Source organism: Echinops telfairi, unplaced genomic scaffold (assembly GCF_000313985.2).
Source record: "Echinops telfairi isolate 266 unplaced genomic scaffold, ASM31398v2 ScPeMD7_7469;HRSCAF=8507_0, whole genome shotgun sequence".
Lineage (NCBI taxonomy): Eukaryota > Metazoa > Chordata > Mammalia > Afrosoricida > Tenrecidae > Echinops > Echinops telfairi.
This window is the reverse complement of record NW_022111372.1, coordinates 9,167,505-9,186,729: the sequence shown is the minus strand read 5'-3', so window position 1 is coordinate 9,186,729 and position 19,225 is coordinate 9,167,505. Positions and strand designations below refer to the sequence as shown.

The 19,225-nt window shown below is 38.1% G+C and overlaps 1 protein-coding gene across 2 annotated transcripts in view; it reads right to left on the bottom strand.

Moving 5' to 3' along the window:
- The window catches only part of NCAM2 (neural cell adhesion molecule 2), a 590,430-nt gene extending 571,211 nt beyond the window's left edge, over positions 1–19,219 (bottom strand). For both annotated transcript variants that reach the window (XM_004711304.2, XM_045284840.1), the window contains exon 1: positions 19,088–19,219. In XM_004711304.2, coding sequence (XP_004711361.1) covers positions 19,088–19,142 — 55 coding nt within the window. In that variant the 5' untranslated portion in view covers positions 19,143–19,219. The remainder of the gene's footprint in view (positions 1–19,087) is intronic.
- Between the last annotated feature and the right edge of the window lie 6 nt (positions 19,220–19,225).

Below are 19,225 nucleotides of genomic sequence, written 5' to 3'. Positions count from 1 at the left end.
AGTCTGCAATCCTTGATCTTCATCAACAAGTGAGTCAAGTCACTTTCAGTATACCAAGTTGTAGGAAGAGAATGTTGAAGTCAAGAATTTCATCTTGTTTGGATCCACAATCAATTTTCATGGAAGCAGTAGTCAAGAGCTCAAAGGATACTTTGCATTGGGTAAATCTGCTGCACAAAACCCCTAAAGCTTTGAAAAGCAAGAATGTTACTTACTTTGAGGACTACTACAGAACTGACTGGAGCCATGGCATTTTCAATTGCCTCGTATGTGTGTGAAATTTGGATATTAAATAAGGAAGGCCAAAAAAGATACATTTAGATTATTATGGGGGTGAAGAATGTTTAAATTACTATGGACTGCCAAAAGAACAAACGAATCTGTGTTGGAAGAATTACAGCCAAAATGGTCCTTAGAAGAGAGGATGGTGATACTAAGTCTCACATATTTTGGACAGGTTGTCTGGAGAGATGATACCTGCAAAGTCATTATGCTTAGCAGAGAACTGAAGGAATGCCTAAAGGAAGGCCGCTGACAAGTTGAATGGACAGAGTGACTGCACAAACATAGGAATCATTTTGAGTATAACGCTGAAACTGGTGTTATTTCATTCTGTGTTGCCAAGGTTCACAGTGAGTTGGAACTGACTCAAAGGCACCTAGCAGCAAAAATATGTTGTACATGTACACCAACCAATGTATGTCAATAGAATCCATTATGTCATAGCCTTTTATCATTTGCTTCAAAGAAGGGATCTAAAACAAATATTGAAAACATCACCCAATGAGATATTAAATGTTATGTAATGTGAAGACCCACACAATACATACATTTGAATGCTCCTTCAGAATAACTGGTAAGTTATACCATTTTTACAACTATTTATTGAGCATCTGTGATGTTCATAGTATGTCATAAAATGTATGCCTATAAGAAGCTTAGAACCGGATTTAGAAAGCAAGTAGTCATAAAAATAACTTAAAATAGTCCATTAGTGAGGTTATGTAGCAATACTAATTTAAGTTCTAGTCTTTTGTAAGAGAGAGAAAAATGTACTCAGAACTTAAGAAAGTCTTTAATACTGAAGTAGGCCTTGGGCTTTGCTTTGTAATAAAAATTAAAATAAAGCTAATTTAAAATGCAAGCTTGTGAAGGGTCTAAAAGCTCTCTTTAAAAAATTGTTTTAGGACTGTGAGAGAGGGGTCAAATTAATCATTTTACTTTGTGAGAACATATGATCACTAATTACTAATGTTTTTCAACTTTTCTCAAGTACCCAATGTTGTACTACAAACCTGTACATCAAGTCTTTAAATCTATGTACAGAGAAACACTTCTCTAATTCTTTGCTGTTCACAGTTTTCCATTTAGTGAGCTTAGCTATCCACTGCTTGATAGGAACAGAAGATAAAAGTGAAAAACCAAAAAGTCATTAGTCATCTTTGACATTCAAACTGCAAAATGGAAGATCCTTGAATGCTAATTGAAAGGCCAAATGCAGGCAACTTGATAACAAGAATGGTTTGGGTGTTTTGTTTGTTTGAACACCTCATTTTAAATGGTTACAACAAGTGACTGAGTAAAAGGATTTGTGCTACGATCCATAGAAAAGGCAGCGAGGGCAATAGTTTTTCTTTTCTTTTTTTTTAATTGTGAAATATTTCTTTCTTTTTTAAAAATTATTTTATTGGTGGCTCGTACAATTCTCATCACAATCCATACATCCATCCACTGTGTCAAGCACATCTGTACATTCGCTGTCTTCATCATTCTCTTAAACCCAGAGATTAGGAAGCATGAAAAGAGGACATTTTCAAGTGCCTCTTAGCAGTGGTTCTCAACCTTCCTCATGCCACGATGACCATTTAATACAGTCCCTCATGTTGTGGTGACGGCCCAACCATAAAATCATTTTCGTTGCTACATCATAACTGTAATTTTGCTACTGTTATGAATCTGGCAACCCCTGTGAAAGGGTCGTTTGACTCCCAAAGGGGTCGTGACCCACAGGATGAGAACCGCTGCTCTCAGTGGGTTACCATTTTATTCCTTTTGCTGAAATTCCTGATGGGACAAGACGGCAGCACTTTGGTCTATTATACCATCCCTCCCACCACTACGTTCACTTGCCATTACCAAATAATTCAATAGAAAAATTGAATTTGTTTCTGCTTTCCATGTGCCGCCATCCTGGAAATAGTATCCACATGACTGACAATAGTAGAGCACAAAGAATTGATGTCTAAAAGCCTATCCCAACTACCTGCTACCTTCTGCGAATCCGTTCATTCCACCTTGTGGAGATTCTCTCTGCTCCCTTGGGCTTCCGAGACTGAAAATAGATCGTCACTAGAGCTGATAGCCTCCTCTTTTTCCAGCAGAGCGGCTAATGTGTTCACATTGTTGACTTTGCGGTCAGTAGCCGCACTCCTAACCCACTCTGACAAGAGAGCTGCTGTATACGCCCCAACAGGGCCCAAGTCATACCCTGCCCACCGCACTCCGTCGTCTTCACTGGCTTTCCTGTTCTGGGGAAGACATCGAAAACGTTTCCTCTAATCCCTTTACTACAATGCAGCTATTGGTACGGGTGCCATCAAGTCAGTCCCTTTACAGTGACACTATGCACATCAGAGCAACACACTGCATGAACCTTCATCATCTCCACACGGTTTATTTCCTTTAAGCCACTGTTGCAGCGACTGTGGCAATCCATCTCCTTGAGAGAGTCGTTCTCATCATTGCTGACCCTCTACTTTGTCAAGTAGGATGTCCCTTTTCCAGGGTCGGCTCTCTTCTTATATCCAAAGTACAGGAGACAAAGTCTCATCCGTCTCACTTCTATGGAACGTCATGGCTTTATCTCTTCCAAGACAGATGTGCTGGTTCTCCCGACACTCTTTGGTACCTTGAATACGCTAAACAAACCAGAACCCCGGTGTACAGGGTCTGGGAGGAACCCCAGCAGCTAGAGGATGAGAAGAAAGTGGTGTGCCCTGAGCATGAGAAGACTAGTGGGAGTTGAGGTGGAGCTGTCTTTAAAGAAAGAAAGAAAGAAAAGAGAACACTGTCAGTAAGCCCATAGTACAGTCACTGTTCAAAGTTCAAGCCGAACACAGAGGAACGGCTGAGAAAATGTGAAGTACAGAAAAGATCAAGGCAATAGCTGAGGCTTGAACTCAGAGACCAGGCTACATATGGAAAGAGGGAAGAAAATCTCCTGGAGAAGTGACCAGCCCGGATAGGGAGATTAAATTTCACACCAGACACAAGATTTAAACAGTCCTGAGCTCTTCAGGTGATATATTGAATAATTACTCAAAATTATTTATATAAGGAAGTGGTTACATAGCATTAGGAAATGCAACCCATCCATATCAGCGTGTTTGTTTTGTCATTCCTCTTTCAGGTTGCACTTTCTCTAATAAACAAAATAAAAAGTGAAGTGTGTTGCTGTTGGGTGCAGGCACGTTGGCTCATATAAAGCAAGAGAAAAGCACGACTTGAATGCAAATCATGTGGATTTCCAGAGTGTGTGCTCAAAATCACAGCACAGCCTCTGCTGAAGGGTCAAAGAGCTTAGTTATTCACAAATAAAAATGAAAATCTTTGTAAGTGTACTTATCAAAAGAAAATCATTGGAAGTCGAAGGGAAGGAAAGAGAAAATATATTTGGTTATCTGTTATAAATAGAAAGTGAGGCTTCACTGAGCACGGGGAAAGTTTGAAATATAACACAGATATTGAATTGTTCACTCGAAATATATGTTGAGACAGAAGATGCAGACGTATTCATAGGAAACCAATACTAACTTGTGTGGAGCAAAGAGTTTCGTTGCAGTACTAAGCAGCCGTCGGCCTCAATGCCTGGAACTGCCATGAGCTGGCACAAATCCACTTAGTATCCAACCACTGAGCCGGAGGCTTCAATGGCCAGCCTCGTGATGTGAATTCTGAACACTTTCGAAACAATTTTGACTGGTGGCACCAAATCATAAGGCGCAAACAGGAAAATCAAAGAAACGCTCAACACATGACCTTCAATGCCAATTACATGATGAAGAGAAACGTCTTGTAAATGTTATTTGTACAAAACCAAGAGGCCATCCGATGATAAAGTTCATAGAAACTAATTTGATCTTGCTTATTTTACTGCAAAGACGTAAACTCGGTTGTCTTTAGTAACTGCAAATAGAAAATAGTTCATATGAGAAACGGAATCTTCACATCCCCTAAGAGCTCTACTAAAACTGAAAAGTGTTGTCTATCATCAGAAAGAGGAGATTCTCTACCTATTAACCCTCAAGAGGTATGCGACAATCAAAAAGAGAGATAGAGAAGAATTTGTAGCAATTATTTTATGGACTGTTCCTTATTGTGCTATTCCAGATATGTTTAAAACAGTTCATTCTGAAGTTTGCAAGCCAGAGATGTTAAAATTCAGTTGGGCAGTGCAGTATAAAAGAAACTTAGCAGCCTTCGTCCCTTCAATTACAAATGGGAGAAAATGAAAATGACGAATTCAAGCCTGCGCATGCAATTCAATCACAGGTCCTGAGCTACAGCAGAGGCACTCAAACTCCCAAATGTCGATTTTATCTATATTCAGGGAACATGTTTTGGTGGAAAACATCATAAATTATGAATGTTTGTGAGATAGGAATTTACAAAAATATAATAAGGTGGGAGAGCTGTTTAGCTGTTCATTTTGTACACTGGAGAGACAACAGATATTGTCTTGTACTCTTGTGAAATTAAAGACTGGCTAATTAGTCTTCAGTTATACACAGTGTGAATTATAAGGCCAATGATTTGTTGTGGGATATATTTTCTTCTTAGAGGCAAAAAGTAGCATCAAATACAACATTTAAAATATTCATGAATTTCACTACAAATGAAAATAATGAAAAATATATATTTAGTGTTTTGACACAGCATGAAATGATGGTAGGCTTCACGAAGTTTTTATACATATATGTGAATACATACACACACATATTTACATGCTTTGCATATTTTATCACTTGAAAACCTTGATTAGAATATCTGAAAAAGGTATAAAAGCAGCCCTCAGGAAATGGCTAGCTAAGAATCAGTGATCAAACTCAGACACACAGTTTTATGCTCTTTGTGCTTCGATGCCTGATTTTCTTCTACCCTGCTTTCTTTTCATTCACCATATGATCTCCGAAGAAATCATCTACAAGCTTAGGATTAATGCAACTCACATTTTGAGGTCTGGGCATGCCTTCACCTCAGATCCTGATTCGTGAGCCTCTGTGATCACCCGCACTCCAATACTTACCCAGTTTCTGCAGTCACTTGCAAATCAATACTCTTCTTTTTCTGTTTTCTTGTTCTATTGAGACTCTTTGTGTTTTCTTTTGTTTTGTTTTATCCAATTCTTCCTTTTCTAGCAACCAAATGAATCTTTTGCCTCAGTCTCCTAAAACTTAAGAATGCTATTCTCCTGGGTAGTTTGAAAACTAAAATGGAACAAATTAAGTGCTATTTTCTTTAAAAAACAAAATTCATTATATGCCTCTGGGGGACTGGTTGGGTTTCTGAAACTTGGTTTATTGGGAATATTTTACACTAGCACTGCCATACTTTAATAACAAGCCTTCAGTGTGAGGTGGTGAAAGACACGCAAACCTTTAAAGTGGAAACCAGCCCTGCATTCAAATCTCAGCTTTATTTCATAAGATGTGACCTCAGGACAATTACTTAATCATCTCATCCATTACTTTCTCCATTTCTAAAGAAGTGAAAATTAATTACCTGGATAAATGTCAGCATTAAATAAGATCAAATTTTATAGTTTCTATAGGACATGCGTAGAGCCTATTTTGTGAGGGAGATTAGTGCCCTGGCCTACCATTCTTAAACTTAACCCAGATAAACTATGAACAATAGGAAGTGCTGGTGGCAGGGATAATACAAACAATGAAGCCAGCCAGCAAGGGTTCCGTTTTGAACTTTGGCACTGAGCAGTTTTGTGATGTTGGCTAATTTCAATCTCTTCATAATGTACTCACCCCTCATCTATAAACTGGAACCAACGTCTCAAGGCAGGATGAGATGAGAATACACATTCAAAATATGTAAAAGTGGCACACTGTGAGCACTTAACATACTTCAACTTTACATTTATGTGCCTTGGCAAAATGGGCTTTTGCAGCATTCCTGTGGCAGATACATGTCTCTACCTATGTAGCATCTCTCCCCTACCCTCATTCTTCAGAACTAACAATGAAAAACAACAGCAAGTCAGTTCCAACTCATGGTGACCAGTATGTTGCAGATGACAGCTATGCTCCGTGGGTGTCTATAGCTGGGAACTTTCAGAAGTAGACTGTCAGGCATTTCTACTCAGGTTGTTCAGGGTGGATCTGAACCAACAACCTTTAGGTTATATCTGAGCACATAGCCATTTGTGCCATCCAGTGATACAAAATGTGTCTAAGCAGTATAATTGCTTCTCCAAATCAAACTCCCTGCCATCAAGTCAACTGACTCATAGCAACCCCATAGAACAAGATAGAACTGCCGTGGTGAGTTTCCGAGACGGTAAATCTTCATAGGAGTAGAAAGCCTAGTCTTTTCCCTGCTTCTGGTTTTTAGCTGCTGACCTTGTGCCTGCAACATACAGCATGACCCAAACTTCCTCTGCCTCCGCAGCACCAGGAAGGTCATGGAAATCATATTCCACTCATCACTGGTGGAGAGTGGTTCCTATACAGCAATGCTAGCTGATAACAAAAGAGGGAAGTCTACTCCATGAAATGTGAGGGGTTTTATCTTTATGATTAAAAGAAAGGCAGTAAAATTATATTTGTTTTTCTTCCCTTATGTTCGATTTTATTGCATAAGATTTTGATACCTGGAAATGCTCCAGGCGCCCTTCTCCTATGAAATCAAGGGGAAGCGGTCAGATTGAGTACGGACGAGGAGAAACAGGACAAGGATTATGACTCTTGATGAGAAAGGCAGCTGGGGAAATAACCAAATCTGCCCCCATGCTCTATCAGATTTGTAATTTTTAGTGATTTTTGTGTTGTTCTTCTGCTCCTGCCCACTGAAAGCATCCTAAACTAATGTAATTTCATTATGAAAGTATTCCATGAGTTAACCACAAACTGATGAGTTACTAAATTATTAATGATTATAGTCTTTCAAAATAAGAGAGGTCATTTAAAAATAGTTTATACTTAAATATTAATGTTCTATAGCCCTAAATGAATTATAGGAACCTGTACAACCCAGTTGCTCTGCCTTGAAATCACTGCCAACACCATTCCAGTTCTCTCTAAATTCTGATGGTTCTCCTTGCAAATTAATCTTTTAGATGAATAAAAGATTTACTAAGTCACTAACTGAGAATAAATCATCTGGAGATTGGCCATTATAAGCAATGTGCAGAAAGAACGGGTGAAAAACCTCTGACATTTTAGAGCTACTCCTAGTGTGATCTTTCATCCTTCAGCAATTCCTTGTTACTTCAAGGAGCCATGTTGTAGTAAGTAGAAAGAGTAGAGTTTTCGAACCAAATATTCTATGATTTGAATTTCATGTCCTCACTTATTAGAGTCTCCTTAACTTTCACGAAATTCAGCTCCTTCAACTGTAAAATAATCGTTCACAACTCCTATCTAGCTGCAAATATGCAAATAAGTGAACCCATATCCAAGAGAGGCTTGCTTCCCACATTCCATTAATTCACTAAAGAGTTATAAATAGACACAGCTCAGTAAGGAAATAAGGTTGTCTGCAACCATGCTGTGCTTTGACAACTCTCATTGTATACAGATAACCACGTCAGACTTTAACTATACATGCTTCAAATTACTGGCACCCACGCCCACCTGCTCATTCTCTTTGCCCTTCCTTGAAGCCAGGGATTGATTCAAGTTTGATCTTTGCAATGAGAATTTCCTTGGCTTTCTCACCCAGCTTCAGCTTCCTGCCTGCAGTCCTACTGCAGTGTTAGAATTGGACACAGAATTAGCCTCAGTGGATACTACACTTCCTTACAACAACTTCCTTTCTGTCATCACACATTCATATCTACATGGGTCACCTGAGCTGTGGATACTTTTAAATGAGATAAAAGAGGTGCAGGTGAGAGACAGCTGAGCAGGAGGAAGATTCCAGGGAAAGTTAACTAATAAATAGGTCCCCATGCCCTCCCCTGTTAATGCATTTTTAATTCTTAAATATTCATAGCAAGAATTGATAGATTCTAATTAGAAAAGACACTGCTCATCAAATATTTTCCATATGAATGCATAGTAGAGGAAGAAATATAGTTTTTAATAAACTATTTCCTTACATTAGAAAAGGAATGGGGGACTTAAAAACACATTAGCATTTTAGAGTGACTCTGAACTCTAGCATGGTGTTATTTTTAATAACCTGAGAATATCAAAAATGAACATTTCCTATCCATTTAATATACCACTGTGAAGGTTTTAAGCACACTATAAAGGAGAGTATCACAGTCATTTTGCAACCTGTGTTTTGTATTGGAGTTGCAGCGTACATACAACCCCACAGATAAAATGGATTAGAGTAGCCTTGAAAGGGGGCTTTGAAATGAAATGGCTCATGTAGTTAACCAATTGAAGTGATGAAAGCCTAAGTGATATTTAAGGAGGGGAAAATGAATGAATCAGAAGCAGTAAGAACAACCTTAATTGCAAACCCTTTCATGTTAAAGTCACATACACAATACTGGAAACCTTAATGAATCACTGCTAGACAGGTGAAAAAATAGATAATAAATATTTCTTTCTCATTTACTTAACTCATTGATAAAGTTACATCAACAAAACAGCATAATACCATAGAAAACAAGGAGCACATATTTTAAGGTTAAATTGCATTTGTGCAACTCCCCACAAAAAATGATACAAAACCCAAGCAGCCGTGAAAATAGATGATACTAGCCTAAGTCCTGTTCCTTGTCTTTCTATACAGATAACCTAGAATTGGTTCCCAATGATCATGGATTGACTAATCAACTTTTAATTAACCACAGGGGATTATCTTGATCTTGAGGAGTTTAAAAATTGCACCATTCACATATAAGTCCGTTACTATCGACAATATCAAATCAGTTTAATTACATCAGTATCGATGTTTTTCACCCCTTCATTTATTTCTATAAATTGTAGACTTTCAAAAAAACCCAAATACATGCATGGGCATTTATAACAATTATTCAAATTCAAGACTAGGAGTATCTTTAATTAGTGTGCCATTTTGTCTTACTCTTGAACCATCAAATCAGTCTGATTCATAGCAACTCCTAAGTATACGGAACAAAACACAACCTTTTCCTATGCCATTCTCTCATTGCTGCAGCCACTGTGTGAACCTATCTCACTGAGGGTCTTCTTATTCCCATTGACCCTTTACCAAACACGGTGTCCTCCCCAGCATGCTGGACGCTACTGATCACGTGCCCAAAATGCTTACAGTGTCTTGCCAGCCTAGCTCCTAGAGAACATTCTGGACGTGTTTCTTGTAAAAATTAACTGTTCGTTCTCCAGGCAATCCATGGTATGTTCAATACTCTGTCATCACCATAATTCAAATTCAGAAAGAAACAAAATGCCACACACACACACACACACACACACACTACTACTGTGTAGTTAATTCTGGCTCATTGAAATTCTATAATGAGTAAAATGTCATATATGGTTTGAATGCTATATATCTTTATGGAAACAAGTTACCACTTCTTTCTCCCACAGAGTGGCTGTTTGGTCTTCACTGGCAACCTGTTTGGGTTAGCAGCTTGGTGTTTTAATCATTGCACCACACGGGCTCCGTATACAAATGCACAGTGAGCTTTCTAATGGAATCCACCAAGTCAGCATGGGAAGAGATCCTTGCTCTCTTATGCAATGCCATGGAAAGGCAACAGAGAATGAGCAGAAGCAGGGATACCATTGTTTTGCATTGAACTCAGATGGCGTCCACAGTGACTGTCATGGAATAGGCATTGTTATATATTGGCTGAAGAATCAAAAATGGGCTTTAGTGATGGGACACTTGAGCTTAAGAAATAGATATGTCGAGAAGACCAGGAAGAAAAAGAATGTTTGGAAACTGAGGGTGGTAGCAATTGTATGATTCTGCTTGATGTGATTGAACTATGGAATGATATATGTATTAACTTCCAATCAATAACATTTTAATGGTAACCAAAAAAAGAAATAGATATGAATTCCTTATGAAAAGACAGGTAAGAAATGTATAAAATCCATGTGCTACAAATAGGTCTGCGCATAAGGATGTCAACAATGGTATAAGAATGTTAGGCGTGCACACAAATGAGCAACATGGCTGTGAGAGAAGAATTGGGCAAGTGAGATAAGATTTGTACAAGTTTGTAAAAGTCAAGGGTATCAACAGCTACCAGCTAGAAATTCCCAAAGAATTCAAGGAAAAGGTAGAGTGCTCATTTATCTGCTTGTGATTCAGGATTGACTCAAGGGCAATGAGCTTTGGGTTTAACTCCAAAGATGGCAGAGTCAAAAGTAAATATGTAGGTGCCAAGTGATAAAACATTTCTACTATATTAAGAATTTTTTCTTGAGAGTTGCTTCATGGATATGAGTAAAATATGAGAGGATTTTTAAAAGTTTGTGGGAAAATGGAATCAGACATTAAGAAGATATATCTAAGAACTTTTTGAAGCCCTGGTTGTATATTTAGGTAAAACCAGCAACAATGTTGTAGGAGAATATATTGTGTACAAAGTAAAATATCTGCATCAAAATCTGGAACTACCATTTTGTACAAATACAGTCTTGGCTAACTAATTTCACCTCTTTGAATTTTATGTTCTTCTGTTCGGAAGTAGGAATATATCTACTTCCCAAGATAATAGTGAGAGCTAAATGTTTGTTTAAGACAACTATGTATTTTAGCAAATAAAGCACTTCAGAGTGGATGAAAAATATATTTCAATATACTCAATTAAACCTCATAGGGTTTGAAACCCCTATGGAAGAAGACTGCCATCCTTCTTCTCTGGAGTGGCCGATGGGTGTGAACCACCCGTCCTTGGGTTGGCAGCCAAGTGTGTTAATTCCTAGTAGCCTTAGTTGAGATCCTTCTATATTGTAAAGTGTTTCTTTAGTTTTAGGAAAGCTTGTCCTTAATTACTCTATTCATAATTTGAAAATTAATGGCCTGAAATAATCTATAAGGATCAACATATTCCTTATAGTATGTAGAACATAATTGTCTTATTTACCGATTGTTTACACGGTGACAGAAATTTTTAAAAAATCACAAACTGCAGCTGAAGAGAATGAATGATCTATCAAATGTATTTGATGTTATTTGGTCATTAACTTAGGTGTCATCTACAAAATATATTTATTAGATTTAGGCAAATCAATCTATCAATCAAATGTGATTTTATCCAGACTAAATACTACGGGTAGGAAAGCACCCAGCGCAAAGCCTTGGTGTAGAGTACCCACGTCGCAGCAACCTTAAGGGACAGGTTTCAGAGCTGTCCCGCAGGGTCCAAGGCTACGAAATATGATAATAAATATAAACTATTTACGACAGAAGACTGCCACTTCTTTCTCCTCCTGAGCTGCTGGTGGTTTGGAACCACTGCCTTTCTGATAGCAGCCTAATTCTTTAAGCATTGTGTTACCAGGGCTGCTTTGATATAACAGCAAAAATAGTGGAATCTTCCTCATCTCTACATTAGCAAACACATTGTCAACTGTTTAGTTTCCATGCCAAAATTCCTTTTTGTTTGGCATAGTAGCTATGCAAGGTCAGTAGTGTGAAACCACCAGTTATTACTTGGGAGTAAGACCAAGCATTCTACTCCTGTAAAGAATCACAGTGTCAGAAAATCATAGGGACAGTTCTACTCCGTCCTCTAGGGTCACCATGTGTTGGCCTTGCCTTGATGGCAGTGGGTCTTGAGTGAGACTAGATTTGCAGGTTTGATGTTTTCCCCACCACAGGAATGATAAGAAAAAACAAAGATTATAACTCAGAGGGTTGTGTAAATTGAAAATATAAGAAAAGCAAATTTTGCCTACAGCTTGAGATTTTACTCATAATTCTAGGCATGCACTAAGCATAATAGTTAGAGGACAAATGGTGATGGGTGTGCAATATAAAATCAAAATGTATAACCGTATTTTGGAAGGTTTTTTTAACGCAAAGACAAATTTGAAGAAACAACAAGTTTCAACAATTCACATTACCAAATTTATTTTCAACACTGTTATCCAGATAGCCCACAGGGACCTATAATTTAATGCACTAATATATATTTTAGAGTAGAAAAAATGAACTAAAATCTCAAACAAAAAAAATTAAATCACTAAAGTGGATGGTTTTCTGTAATCATTTCCCTGTTTCTGTTAAGGGGTAGTTATCCTTTTATCAACTATGCTTAAATGTCGAAATAACGCCTTCTACCCCAACTCTCAAAAATGTCCTTTTTAGTAAGTTTAACGAGCACTTCCATGTCATGTGTGCTGTCATTGCTGTTTTGCTTAACTTCTGTTTGTTGTATACTATACAGGGGCACTAAATGAAAGAACAACAACAACAAAAATCACGGACCTGCTCAAACGGTGGCTCCAGAGAGGTGCAGGACTCTCCCTCCACTCGGCTTGGACTCGGAATCTCTCTGAGTCTCGGATGAAGAAGTGCATCTCCAACAATGTTTCTTCACTGCTGAGTGCAGGAACTCACTTTTCCAAAGCTTTCCCCCTACCAAACTTGGTTCTACCTGCCAGCTGAACAATTTGCGTCTGCAAAATACGCTTCCATTGTTCTCTGTTCACATGTACTCTATTCATAATGAAGACTTCCCGCTTCGATGAGTGCTACAGTCCTGGTTCAGAAAGTACGCTTTGAAATGTATTCATTCCTATTCTTAGAGTAAATGAGCTCATAGAATTAAACTTGGTAAACACTCTACCATTTTTAGCACCTTTGTAAATACCAAATTCTTATGAACTTATTAGACTGTTTAATTTCAATTAATCATATCATACTGTGTCAATTTCAGCAGTTTGTTGAACAGTTATTGACCTCTCATATGCCTCTTTGACTTCTTAAATCTATATTGCTTGTCTTTTCACCTACAAGCCTTGAATTCTAAGAACCACTAGTACACATACACACACTCATTCATAAATTTTCAATCAAATTGCCTTATACACTAAGAAGTAGACAGAACTAGAAGCAAGAGAACATGGGTTCTCATTCCAGATAATTCCAAAGTGCAATTGATCTGGGCCTATCAGATAATTCCTCAGCTAGAGTGTCTTCATCTGTAAATCAGGGATAATAATCCCTTGAAATCAAAATGACCTTAAATTAGTAGACAAAAAAATTGGAATACGTGCTCTGTACTTTTATAAAGTGCTGGCATTGTCTTCCTTGTTTGGTCTTAACAAATGTTTGTTAAATGATTGACAAAAAGGGGTAGAATCAAAACATTTATCATCTTAAGTGTAAGACATATTAGTGTAATTTTTAAAGATCTAGGTAGCATCTTAGTGTTCAGAGAACATGAATAAAAGTCTGGAGACCTAAGCTCTACTCATTAACCTCTACAACATTCTATTTGATCTTTTGTCATTGTGCATCCATCGTAAGCATCCTAGAACCTAATACATATCTGGCACTGGCCCATAGGAAGTATTTAGGATACAAAATAGCCACCCATTCTCAAGATTCTGAAGTGCCACCTGATGAAACCTAAATATATGGTAGCGTTATGGCCATGAATGGGGACGCCCTGGAGTTGTTCATCACATAGGCAATTAATAAATGTTTGGCTAATTATGAAATCGTGAATGAGTCAACCTCATCAATGCATTTGATGATTCTGTTCCTTCAATAGTTTTTTCTAACACAAATCAGCTTGTGTGTGTGTGTGTGTGTTATGATAAATCTGCCTAGGGTATAAATATTGCTCTTTACCCAACTAAATATAATCATATATATATCCTCATTATATATTTTAATTGATTACATGAGAAGTATATAAATGCTAGGCTGATATTTCTGTATGTTAAAGATAAGGAACAAGAATAGTAGAGTTAGTCTTTTATAAGATGTCTACGTGTATCTATTTCAATTGTTTCTCAAGGCAGTATAACAGGGTCAACCAGTCAGACATTTGTATATTTTTCAAATATGGAAATAGCAGTTTCTAGAGATTATGTTGCTTTTGCCAAGGTCAAGACACTATTAGTCATAGGGCGGAAAGTCAAACAGTTTTCTGATTCCAAATCTAATATTCTTTCCTTTCCTTCCGATTTCTAATGAATAAAATGCAGAGAGCAAAAATTTGTTCTGAAGTTGGACTTGAAAATTTTGAAACTTTCATCTGTTGATTATAAAGCTGGTAGATACTGTTATGCTTCCTCATCATCCGTCTTTAAATCCAGACAAGTTTGTTTCATTATATCATTGCTTTCTAAAACACCTTGTATTGTTTTGTAGGAAGGTATAATAATTGAAACTAAGTATGTTGGTAGTAATTTTGGATTAGTTTTATTATTTTAACTGTGGCAAATAATTACAAGTCATTAAAATAGTGATAGTAGGTTCCATACCAAAGCACATTTATTTGATGAAGAAGTAAGGAAACCTTGTCTCTATGAAGTGCAGGAACATTGCATTACATTACATAGAAAGCATTGGTTACATTTTAAAGGGTTCTGATATCTGGCAAGCTTGAAAAATAAAATCAATTAATACTCTTTTAAATAGGACTATCCTCAAAATAAATGGGATCCAATAAAGGACACTTGGAATTTAGAAAGTAGGTCAATAAATTTGAAAAGCAATATATTCATTTTTTCAGAGCACAAACATTTCTAAAGGAATTCTGTATGCACCAACACCCAGAGGATTAATTCCCTGTTAGACAAAAAAGCCATTCATATTCATTCTACTATTTATTAAGCACTTTGCTTCTAAAAGTTCATTGCTGTGAGAGATGACCCTGAAAACTGAAAAAGTAAAATAATTTCCCAAATGCCAAAAGTCAAAGATTCCTTCCAGGGCCTGCACTTTGTCAATCCTGTTTCTCCTCACATTGCTCCCTCACTAGGACACAGGCAAAACCAAATTATGCTGCTTGGCTGGGTTACTTGCATCACTCTGTGTAGTTCATTTCTCAATCCAATTAAATACTAGCTCTATTTTCTAAAAAGAGAGCATTTTATTTACAAAATTAGATGACATTTGACTTTCTTCCTGTACTGAATGAGGTTCTTTTGTTCCATTAATTGCTTCTCTACTAGGCCATTACCTCGGGGAGAACATGAGCCCCCTGTGTCATTGAATCAACTCATCTGACACCAGGGACCTAATGCCAACTTCCTTTCTAGGTCTAGGCGCTCTGATTCACTTTGTAAAACGAAAGTGGGAAATTGGTCTGCTGAACACCTTTGACATAAACCTTTGGTGTTGTTCATTGACAAAAACACTTTACATTTGTGTAGTCCACCTTCTCAAAGCGCAAATGAGCATGCAGTTGATAGAATGCAAACCTGAGAGGAGAAATAAAAGCTGGCATTAAGGACCTCAAGCGAGCATGAGAGGAAAACGATTGTGCAAAAGGTTATAACAACGTAACAGCTTAGGCAGGGAGAGGATGGGCTTGTGGGGATCCCTCCTGTCCATCTGAAATTAGTCAACACCACACACCTGGGCTCTATTTTTAGAAGGTGCACTGCTCTAAGGAACAATGACTTACTAGCACTTCACCAGAAAGAATAACTAAGCAGATGCCCTGTTTAACTCATTATCTGAGCAATTCACCATCACCACCTCCCTGATTTTGGCTTAGCTAAGTCTAACCATGGTTAGTCGAACTGGATTCCAAGAGCGATGAATAGCTCTGCTGTCTCCTTATATTCATTACAATGGGACTTTTATATACAAGGGCATTCAGGAACAGAGACTTAATAAGTATCTTCTGGTATTCTCTTTCAAAAGAATAAAATTATTTTAAAAACTCAGAAAGCTTCCGAAAAGTAACCCATATATACTGCTGTTTGGGTTACCAAGAGCCAAAGATAAAATACACTGTGAATCAGAGACTCAAATTATCACCTGAGATTCATGACGACAGAGACTGTGAACAAGTTCTGAATATAAAGAAAAACCGAGCACATTTACAGAATTACAGCCCCTTCCTTACATTGATAAAGTCAGGCTTGACAGACTCCAACCTTACTTCATTACATATTAATCTTGCAGTGGAAATGAGAGCCTTTTGGAGAGCAGTTTTGCTACAATAATTTTTTTTTTAAAGGCTTTCACTACAGTAGAACAATAACATCGTGCAGAAAGTTAGAAGTAGGGCTATTAGGCCTTGTTAGCTAATTATAATATTGGCATCCACTTAAGTTAGTCAGTTTTTCACTTCTGTCATTTTCTCCTATTCAACTGCTGCAGTTCAAAACGTTTTGACTACTTAAGAGGGAACACATCACCGTTGCCTTTCCCCAGTCTCACTGCACACCACTTTCCAAAGCAATAGCTTCAATCATGCTTCATAAAATCCCCTGCAAGTGTATTGTTGGAAACATAAATCAGCAACCTGGGATTTTAGTATTTCTAAGGCAAGCCTAGGGATCGTTGACTGGAGGCTTTACCATGGCCCCATTTACAAAAAAATAAACAAAATTATGAGTTACACTAGATCTATTTTTTTTAAACAGCTCCCAGTGGTGTGTCTGATACTTGCTGCTGCATCCTTAATTAGAGAACAAAACACTAGCATACAGGAATTGGACTCTGGGATCAGTCCTACTGCTCCCATGTACCTCTGACTTCTTTAGGACACAGGGCCCAGAAGTATCCCTTTGTACCTTTTCCACAAAAGCTAGGTGATATGCAGCCCTCTGATCTGTGTCTTTGACTTCCCAGTGCCATGTATTTGGGAATTGAACTAGATAGAGAAAGCCTCCTTAGAAGGAAGCTCTCTGTCTTTCCTGTTTCATTATAGTGAATATGGGCTCCCTATCAGGCTTTTTTTTTTTTTTTTTCAGTCTCAGAGCCCCTCTTTATAGCCATAGAAAATTCCCAATTACATTAAGTTCTCGATAAATTAGCTGAATCACACGTTCAAATATAGTCTTACTCATACACAAAAAGGATAGGTGTTTGTGTGTACTACTGAAACATAAATATTTAAACATTTTCAGATTTCTCTTTTATCGCCAAATTCCAATACTGATAAATTTCCAGATCAATTGAGACATTTTTCTAATCCAAACCAGTCACAATGTAACCATCAGTCTGGATAAACTTGCTCTCTCTTAGGACCCCATCGTGCTCCGCACTGCCTACATTTCCTTAGTTTTAGTTTTTTATGACTGCAATTTTCAGGAGATGCTTCTTGACATTCAGAAATACCTGTCTATTTTATAAATGAACAATTAAATGGAATCAGCAGCTCTCCCAAAACTAACGCAGCATATCTGTAGTGCATCAGTGTAGGTTGAGCTTTGCTATAACAGTAATTCAATTAACAGACTAGGGTAACATTTGCTTCTGATGAGCATATTTGCAATTTTGCTAAGGCTGAAATATTTCACACTGTATGTTGTTAAGGGAAAATGGGCAGCACCTCACCAAGACAGTTTATAAACTACAGCAATATACCAGTGATTCCCTTCCCATTTCTAAACATAAAATCTGCATCCAATCGTGTTTCATCAGCCAATAACAATATAGCTTTGAGGAGGAGACAGGGAGAGAAAGGAAGGCTTCACATCCAAAATGTCAAGCCCTGCTGAAGAATGATAGGACTTAGTGAATGCGGAAGAGCAGGAACCACCATTTCTGGTCATGAAAATGGAGCTCTTCCACCCCCTGCTGGACACAAGGAGCAGCACACAAGCTACCAAAAAATGCTAAGAATTTAATATAGCGGGGGATATTTTAACTTGTCTTGTAATTTATTCTTTCTCAAAAAAAGAAAAAAAATTCATGCCGTATTAATAATATAACATTCTTTTCCATGATCCTACGCTACAAATTGAGTGTCATGGTCTTTCCTTCAAAGCCTTCCTCTAATGCATGGTTTAGCATTGCATGTCCCCAATTAAATGACCAAACTTGCCCGGACAGTTGCAAAGGCTTTCGTTTCTTATAAAAGATATTTAATCCGACTGTACTGTACCATAGAGACAAAACAAGATAAATGTACGTCTGTCTCTATACAGATAAACAGAAGTGGCCTCCACAAATTTATCTCTCAGGTTATTCTATAGGCTTTATCTTAAGCGCTTCAAGCTCTCACCAGATTTCCTACACATTTTTTAAAGATGTGTACTTACAATGTAATGTTTTCAAATTCTTCAACCTAGCTGTATTAACAAGGCGAGGGGGTTAAAATGAATGACTGCAACATATCCCTAGTTTTATCCATCTGCTCTCTTACACACCACATGCATGGCCCTTGTCTCAGTTGCCAACAGAACTAAGCCATCATAGACCACTTCGTGGTCAGGAATGAAGGTCTGGGGAAAGGGTGGGAAAGAGTCCTCAAGCATCTCCGGCACAGCCGAGCTGCTTGACAAATGAGTGCCATGCTGATAGTTTGTGTAGCTTCTGTGAAACATCATCGTGCCTGTCCCTGCTACATGCAACCTCATACATTGAACTGCTAATGCACACCAACATACTTATCCGATTTTGGATCATGAAAATCACAGCGAGAAAGCCAAGATCCCTGAACCAACAACCCCCCCCCCCCCCCCCCCCCCGCTTCAAAAAGAAAAGCAGTTTGCCTCGATTTCCTGCTCAAGGGAGCCCATCTCCAATTCTGTGCTCCCTTCTCTTATTCAAGGGACTCGACCGAAACAGAGATTATTTTGAGGGGCGGCTAAAAGAAAGCTTGACAAGAATAATAACCGCAAGAACAGCCATCATCACTGTAACTTTTGTTCTTTCCTGTCATGTTCTTCTCCTTATTTTCCCGTGCTTCCCTCCCTGCCCCTCTTGCTGGGGGGGAAGAAGGAGGGAGAGTACAGTCAATAAAGCACCACACTCCTACCTTGCCCGCTACTGACAAGCAACCCGAGCAGGTAGAAGGCGAGGAGGAGGCTCATGTTCAGGACGTGACACTGGCGGACGGTCCCAAAGTTATTCAGTCCAGCCCGAGCGGGAGACCCTGCCGCTGCTCCGGCCGTCT